The 8540-nt window shown below is 36.5% G+C and overlaps 1 protein-coding gene across 2 annotated transcripts; it reads left to right on the top strand.

The window, feature by feature from the left end:
- The first annotated feature begins 388 nt into the window (after nucleotides 1-388).
- On the top strand, nucleotides 389-6423 carry LOC146701544 (V-set domain-containing T-cell activation inhibitor 1-like). 2 transcript variants are annotated; one of them, XM_085467824.1, is made up of 5 exons: nucleotides 389-495; nucleotides 2843-3157; nucleotides 3693-3794; nucleotides 3884-3924; nucleotides 4227-6423. In XM_085467824.1, the coding sequence occupies exons 1-5, from the start codon at nucleotides 411-413 to the stop codon at nucleotides 4227-4229; spliced, it is 546 nt and encodes a 181-aa protein (XP_085323950.1). In that variant the 5' UTR covers nucleotides 389-410; the 3' UTR covers nucleotides 4230-6423. The 2 variants fall into 2 exon arrangements, with proteins under 2 accessions (XP_085323950.1, XP_085323949.1); XM_085467823.1 differs by lacking the exon at nucleotides 4227-6423 and adding an exon at nucleotides 4053-4215.
- Nucleotides 6424-8540: the final 2117 nt, after the last annotated feature.

The raw sequence follows: 8540 nt of genomic DNA, 5'->3' as shown, positions 1-8540 counted from the left end.
ACATTATACCAAAAAGGGCATTTCTATAGCTTTACCTCTTCAGCACCTGGTCAAGAGAACCCAGGCCAAGGCTAACAGCAACGCCAATATGAATGACATTCTGCCAAACACTCACCAAGCCTTAGACAGTGTCTGTGAAATATTATAGAAATATTTCCTTTTTTGTGGTTCTTTTTATTCTTATTCACCCAACCATTTTTTGGGCAGCCGACCTCTTTGAACAGTTTAATTACATGAACACTGTGAGCAGTTGTTGATTAACTTTCCATTAGTATGTCACAAAAATGTATTTAGATGAAGGGTGTGTTGTTTTTCACAGTGAACACGCTACGCTGGCGTAAGCAACAGAACCAGCTGGGTCAGATTTCACCATCACTGTTCACTCTGTTTGAACACTCAGGTAGCGTAGCATGAAAATGAGCAGGATGCTGGCTGGGATCAAATGTGTCGTGTTTTTGATGGTCCTGATTTTCCAGTGGACTCATGCAAGAGGAGGTGAGTGAGATGTTCTCTACACCTATTACGTTATTTTAGTATAAATGCAAATCAATGTCATGTTGTTTAGAAAGCCAAATAAAGGAGGAAATGTAATAAAGACAGAGACTCTGAGTCAAACTTAAAAGCTCCCAGGGCAAAACTCTCAGATGTAAATCTCAGAAAGGTGTGTAGACAAACCATGTTCTTTCTCTTTATTATTTATCGTCATTATTCAGTGAAGCAGGACTATGGTTTAAACAATGTTTGACTGCACAATAGTGAGTTTGTTCAAAGTGTCAGCAGTAAGGATTTCATTAAACATACACAAAGGCAAAATATATAATTATCAAACCCTCAGTGTAACTGTGTGAAGTTTATAGTTAAAGGAAAAGTGTAATATAAATAACAAGGTACAAAAACAATTTCAAGTCAGGTTAAATGTCCCTTGAAACTGTGACTGTAACATATGAACATATGTTTATTAATTAACAGCAAAAAGAAAAGTAGCAGGGCCTGGTCTGTGGATTTATGTATATATATCTATATAGATATATAGAAATATAGAAATATATATAGATATATATATATAATGCCATTTAATAAAACATGTTTACTGCACGTTTCTTACTTCCTATTTCTCATTGAAAAAAAATGCCCAAACTTCCAGGAAATGTAATTATTGGAAACGGACTGAATAACACTGAAAACATTCAGTGTGTGGGAGTGGAGGCGGGAATTTCACAAACTATACTCGTAGTATACAAACTATGAGATCTATAAAATGGGAAGGTGGTTTAAACTGTGTTTGGATGTAGGCAGTGAGTTTGTGCTCACTGACAGGTCACTGAAACATATTGGCTGAAGGAGAACCCAAATGTTGGACTTTTACAATGGAGAAAGTGTGGTTTTTCCCAATTCCCCATGCCGTGATTCCTCTCTGTGATGCGTGGTAATGTTTAGTCCTCCTCGATGCATGTGTTTAACAGTGTGCTGCTCCCTCCACACGTTTCCCTAATCACCCTGAAAACAAGAGATGCCATAATGAGTACCGTCCTATCCACCGGCCGACAAAACACATTAACCATTCCAATGCGACTCTATGAGCTGAGCACTAACTGAATTCCAAGTTTAACAATCCCACACTGACTGCTGCTCCACTGCTCTCTTAAGTAGAGATCCTTGATTAAGCAGATCAGCAACAAGTGAGTGATTATCCCAGGTGTGGGTGGCTCCAAGGCAGGGACTCTCCAGGCCTGGTGGGGCAGCAAAATTGACACAACAACACACGGTGAAACGAGTGACCAGGGGCAGATCACACCACAAACAACCATAAAGGATTAAGAAAGACGAATAAAACTCTTAATATTCATTAAACTCAAAAATAACACGTGATCTCTGGGTCACCCAGGCCCATGACATATTCTTTAAGTAATCCAGAGTGTAAAGAGCAGGAAATAGAGTTTGTAGTACAGCCAGCTGTCAGTGTTTGAGATTTTAAACCTATGAACACAAAAGCAACAAAACATATTTTATTTTGTCGCCTGTGTTATTATCTCATAGCTTTTTTTCTGTTTCCTTTCCTGGATTAATCTAAATGATTTAATTTATTATAATGTTAAAGGCTGGAAAACATGCACATATGACCAATTTATGTTTTTCTAAATTATGTTGAATAAAGACCGAGGGTGCAAAACTAGGACTGGAGTTTTAAAACATCTAAACTCTATAGATAATCAACAGTAGCTAGAACCCGCATAATGCAATAAAACTTGATTTAACATTACAAAAATAATAAGACCTGCAGCAGGGATTAAAATTCACCCTACAAAGAATCTCAGCTTTAAACTTGAAAATAAATGGAAACCTAAACAGGAACTCAAATATACTAACACAAAACTGCAGATTCATGACAATGTGAAACAGTATGTGTTTCACTTTACTTATACTTCAATACTCAATAAATACTAGAAAACTGGAAATGTTTACGTTTTCAGCCTAATCCAATCTTTTACAGTGGCATGTTCTCACAAACATAAAAAACTTGATGAATAAATGAAATAACTTAGCTAAGGGTCAAATAAAGCAAGATACAGTATATATTTATCAAAAACAGTTGTCATGCCTGTTTTGAAAATTGTGTCATTAATGTTTTTAAGTTCTCTGCACAGCACAGAAAAAGATGAAATTTGATGAATATCAGGAAATCATTTAATCAAAGTCGCCACACCGGTGCTGCATATTTGGGTTAAATTTTCCTGAACTGGAGCAGAAAAATGTTAAAAGGCTTTATTAAGAGAGAAAAGTTTGTAATTCTCCAACATCAGAGGGCTAAACGCTGATGATGTGTCTCTACCTGCTGTTGCAGATACTGAAGTGTCCTGCATTTTCATGGAAAGCTGCATGTTACGGTGCAGCTATAGTGGCAGAGATGTAGTCATCAACTGGACTCATGTATCAGCAGGAGACCTTAATGTCCACTCATTCTACAATAACCAAGACCAGCTCAAACTCCAGAATGAGCGCTTCAGAGGCAGGACGTCACTGTTCAACGACCAGATCTCCGCAGGAAATGCCTCACTGCAGCTGACAAAGGTGGAGGTTCAGGATGAAGGAAGATACAAGTGCTACACCAGCACTGACGGAAGAAACCAAGAATCATTTATTAACCTAAAGATAAAGGGTAAAAAAAACAACTTCGTTTCATTTCGTTTCGTTTTGAGAGATGCAGGTGTGGAACCAGGTCTCTGCCCCAAAGGGCGAACACAAGAGAAACAGACCCAAGATGGAAAAACACTGAACACTTGAATCATGACAGCACCCTCCCCTCAAAGATCACTTCCTGCTTACAGAGCCGACTGTGAACCCAGGAGCTTTCCTCGGGGACATTGGACTCGAGGGGACAAGTTTCACCTTCAAGACACAAAATGGGATGGATGAGCACTGATTGTGGTAGCTTGAGCCTCATTGCAGAGGGGCTGATGACAGTCTTGACTTCAAAAAGTCCAATAGAATGAGGAGCGAGCGAGACAATGATTTGAATGAATATTTTTTGCAGTATGCCAGGATCATACTTGGGAGCATGTATCTGGAAGCAGTCAGCATAGTGATGTTGCCGCACTTACTGGTTTCAGGTCCATCAACTGTGTCACATGTGATGCTGGACTCTATTCTTAAGAGAGAGGTTGGAGCCAAATGACTTTTTCTGATTCTTTCAGGTTCAAGTAATTCAGGAGCTATTTTAGGAGGAGTGATTGCAGCCATCGTGATTACAGGAGTAGTAGCAGCAGTAGGCTTCATGCTTTATAAACGCAGAAAAGGTAAATGACTTTTTCCCTTCACTTTGCAGTTCAATTTGTTTATGTTTTTTCTACTGAGTATGATTTTTTGTCCGGCCCCAATCCCTCAGAGCAAGAAGAACCACAAAGTACAGACAGTGATTCTGCATATGTGAGTAAATGTTTTATGAACTACAGTATGAAAACTTGTTTGAAAACAGTGTTATGGTCTTGAAGATAAAACCAGATGTCTATAATGACTCTAATTAAACTGCTATTTTGTCAAAAATATTTTATTAGTGTGTCAGAGTGAAGCAGCGTTCAACAACATCCATGACATGAAAAACAGAGAATCAGATGAAGCACATTCAGATGGATGTGGTGTTTATTTGTTTATTTTTGAACTGAACACACTGTTTTCCATTCATAATGATGATATGTTTTCAACCTATATTTTTTTTATCTTGTTAACAGTAACGCTGAACTTGTGCCGATGGCAAAGGGAAGGTCTACCATGAATGGTGAAACACCTGACACCACCCAAGCAGACCCCAGCAGCCCTGCTTCAGCACTGAACTCTCTAATGTGTTGACTCTGTTTAGTAAAGCACAAACATTCATAAGTGGAAAAACCTGCTAAAGACGACCTTCGAATTAGTTTCTTGGAGCCATAGAAACTCATGCATGCACTGAGGAGCAAGAACACTGAGACATTAATTTCCTTTTTTTCCCATTTTGTTCACGTCATATCCTAATGCTTGATTTTATCAAAGAAAATTTTTCATTTTACAATCATAACCTAAATATTTTGATATGCCTCCCAGCTTCATCTTGGACCCTTGAGCTTTGGGTGTGCAACAGAATAAATCTAAGGAGAAGAAATGAGCCTGACTCACCGAGGCAGCTTTGATTTGTCTGTGAAAACTGCTGATAAGTTGAGTTTAGCTACTAACTCAGGGGTCGGCAAACCGTTGCTCTGGAGCCATGTGCAGACGACCTTTCACCTTTACATTGCAGCTCCCTATTGCTTTTGAGAAATAAGTAATCATTTAAGTGTGCTGTAGACATTTGTTGTTGTTGTTGTTTTTGTAGCTCAAAATATGCGTTACAAATGCCGGTGCCAAGGTAGGTATCCCCAACAGAATTTTTTTCCCCCTGCATTAGGAGCGCACTCTGGGATGTCCAAATCTCAGACAAACACTAGCCCTTATTTATTTATTTTTTTTTAGTGCATAAACACTTCTTATAATAACTTATTGGCCCTGAAATGTTGGTGTTACCTCTTTATACAGTAAAGTTAATGGAGAACTTTCCTACAAATAAAATACATCCTCGGTTTGTTGAAATAATCCTGTCCGATAACACGTGAGGAACAACAAATGTATAATTTTCTCTTGTAACAACAGCATGCCACAATTTTAGTTTGCTGCATGTATACTTTAAGTTCAGCTCTTTATTTCATTTGAAAAGGACTTTCAACGTAGCAGGTTCTTTATGTTTTTGTTTTGTTTTGTTTTTGTTTTTTACAGTGTTCTAAATGTTTAAAGTGTTTTTTGCTAAAATACATTTTCACAAGCAAGACATTAGCCTATTTTGTATACATAGTATAAAACTAAAAAATAATATATACAGTGTTAGCTTCATTTTATATGTCAAAAACTTGCAGCTCCAGGTGTTTTCTCTGTTGTAGAAACCAGGTCCATATGGCTCTTTGGGTGTTAAAGGTTGCTGCCCCCTTGTACTAGCTGGTAGCTAACAAATATGTCTTCTACTGTGAAACGAAAAAATAATAATAAGCAATAGTTTTACGCAATGTTAGCGATACTTTAGATTGAGACCATCAGGTGGGCACATGGCTGCTTTATTTTTCTTGTTGTTTTTATCTAGATTTGTATTTTCATGTTTTATGCAGTTAAAACATAATTTATAATTCTAAAAGTATGAAACTGATGTCCAGTGTTTACAGCCAGCAACAATTTTCAGTCCTTAATCTAAATTTCAAATTCAAATTTTATTTGTCACGTACACAGTCATACACAGTACGATATGTAGTGAAATGCTTGGACAACTGCTCGTGACCTAAAGAAAACAAAAAAGGAAAAGGCTATGAATAAGATAGGAAATAAATATGAAAAATTAAAAAGGGTAAATTTAACTAGGAAGGAATAAAATATAAATTAAGGTTAAAAATGAAATAACTGTACAACACAAATTAGAATGAAGGGTAAATTTAACTGGGAGAATAAGATAAAATATATAAATTAAAGTTGAAAATAAAATAACTGTACAACAAAATACACAATATAGAACTATATAACTATATAACTATATAAGAATGTATGATCTTCTACTGAGACGAGGGTTAGTTTAATTTAAGTGCAGCAGACATCATATCAAACTTGAAGATGATCATGTTTGCAGCTGTTTGATTCATCTGGTATTTAATAAACTCAGAGGGGAGAACATCAAGCTGCTAGAAGAACCAAACATCTTAAGGTGGATTTATATTACATTTGGTGGATTTTTACAATAACTTTCATGAAGTACTGCTGCACTCTGTGATGAAGAGGAGTCAAATATTGAATCTTTAATGGTAACAGAGGAATCAATACACTGGCCTCAGTTATATGTGTGTATAATGTGTGAGAAATAAAAAGTAAATAAACAACTTGACTAAAATATTAAGAACAATAATTTTTTCTGTGTATATTTAGCAGCTGAAGATGGTTTCTGCAAGACGCAACATCTGTACATTTCTTCTGTAAAAGACGAACACAGTAACACACACAAACACAGAATTACTCCAAAATATAGTTGAGGGAGGAACTACTGCAGTTTAGTAGCTAACAGGCTGACATCCACATCTATTCAAAGAATTCATAGTAAGCCTCATTTAATTAAAAACATCCAAAGTATTATCCTTCATATGTTAACCTGAAATACACCGTACCCTTTTGTTTGAGACAGATGTGTTATTGTTATTTTTTTTTTCATAGGCTAAATGTTTGCAATAGCAAACATGACACACTTATGCTAATGTAAGAAGTGTGCCAACTGTTTAGTTCTACTGATGCAAATTCCTGAGTTTCTGGTGACATCCTAATCAGGGAAGAAAATCTAACCTGACACGTTGCCAACACATAAGCAACTAAAACATTTAATCTTACTGAAAAGAGTGAAAGAGTAGCAGATGCCATGTCTGCATGTTCATAGGACACAGAGGTCTGATTCTGGCCTGTGTGATTGTATTTCTTATTACAGGATGAACAATGGAAGGTATTCAATGACCAGTGGAGGTGAAATAAGCAGAGAACAGTTCATGGTGCTTATTGGTGAAACTTCTCAGTTCAGAGTGCGTGGGCACGGGGGCAGAAACATTCCTGCACTTACATAATGACAGCTACATGTAAGCACGCTTTCTTAGAAAACTAGGTGGCAAACATCAGGCAGCAGTACTTGTTCTACAACCAGCTGATAGAGTTCACTGTAAACCCAAAACTGCTGTCTCAACTCAGGCTGTATAGTTTTTCTTTATATGTCATCATTTAAATGCTCTTATCATTTCCCATAATGCCGAGGCTTTGAAAACTTGCAAATGACACATTAGAGTTTTCATTTCATTCATGTGGAGCTGAAATATTCTGATGTTCTCCACTGGAGAGTCAAGATCTTACATGGAGCTCCAGACTGAGAGCGACTGATGGTTATTTTATATTTCTTCCTTTTCTGAATAAAAACATCAACAGCTGTCACCTTCTCACCAAGCTTCTTTCTGCTGGTCTTTCAGCTCATTCCAGGCTTGTGCAGGTCTACAATCTTGTCCTTGACGTCCTTTGACAGCTCTTTGTTTTTATTTATTTGATATGATGTAGATAAATGTTGTTACATTTTTTAGATATTTTTGTTAAATATTTTTAAAGGATATTTATTTAATAATTTTTAAAGTATAACACTAGTCTTTGTTGGGGGAGGGGGGGGGTTAACCCGCAAAGGACTCTAGTTGAGCTACTAATGCAAAGAATTGAAAAAATATTAGATTGTCTGGTCTCTCTGTACATCTTGTAGTTATAAACTCATTATGCAGCTCTTTTGATCTGCTCTTGAAAGATTTTTAACTCGAGTAACGTAAAGAGATGTCAATTTTAAACTTAAATCATCATTATGCAAAATCTCAAACTGATTTTCAGACATGCGTGATTCTTAGTGAAATGTTGGCATTTTTGTGATGCTTCAAAATAGAAAAGTATGAGAAACATTTAATTAGATTAGATCTTCTTTGTCATTTATTGGTTATAATTTCTTAAGTTTTAGTTCATTTTTTTAAATAAAAAATAAAGAATGTCTAACAATAAATCACTGTTACCTTTTGTTCTCCACCAGGGAGAAAGTGAAACTTTTTCACAATCTGATAAAATGATCTCTGATATTAGTCTGTGAAGGTGTTTCGAAATAATGTAAATCTTACAGTACTAAATGACAACTAAAACATGGCCTGACTATTTTCAATGAAGGAGTAAAACAATCTCAGAGGGAATCTTCTTCCTCCTGTATCACACCTGTACAAATGACCTTTTTCAGTATACAGTGTCTGCTTTAAAGCACTGCAGTCAGAAGAATCTAAAACAGGATTTTATCCTACAGGTTAGACATTATACCGAGTCAGTAACGTGCTCCACATTAAACTGAAAAAGGCATTTCTATGACTTACCTCTTCAGCACCTGGTCAGGAGAACCCAGGCCAAGACCAAGGCTAACATCACCTCCACAATATGAATGAAAATGTCTGTTT

This window comes from Copadichromis virginalis, linkage group LG9, assembly GCF_057382275.1.
Source record: "Copadichromis virginalis isolate Kocher_CV1m ecotype Utaka linkage group LG9, C_Virginalis_male_GT1.1, whole genome shotgun sequence".
In the NCBI taxonomy this organism is placed as follows: domain Eukaryota; kingdom Metazoa; phylum Chordata; class Actinopteri; order Cichliformes; family Cichlidae; genus Copadichromis; species Copadichromis virginalis.
The sequence above is the reverse complement of the archived record's forward strand: the minus strand, read 5'-3'. Positions and strand labels throughout refer to the sequence as shown.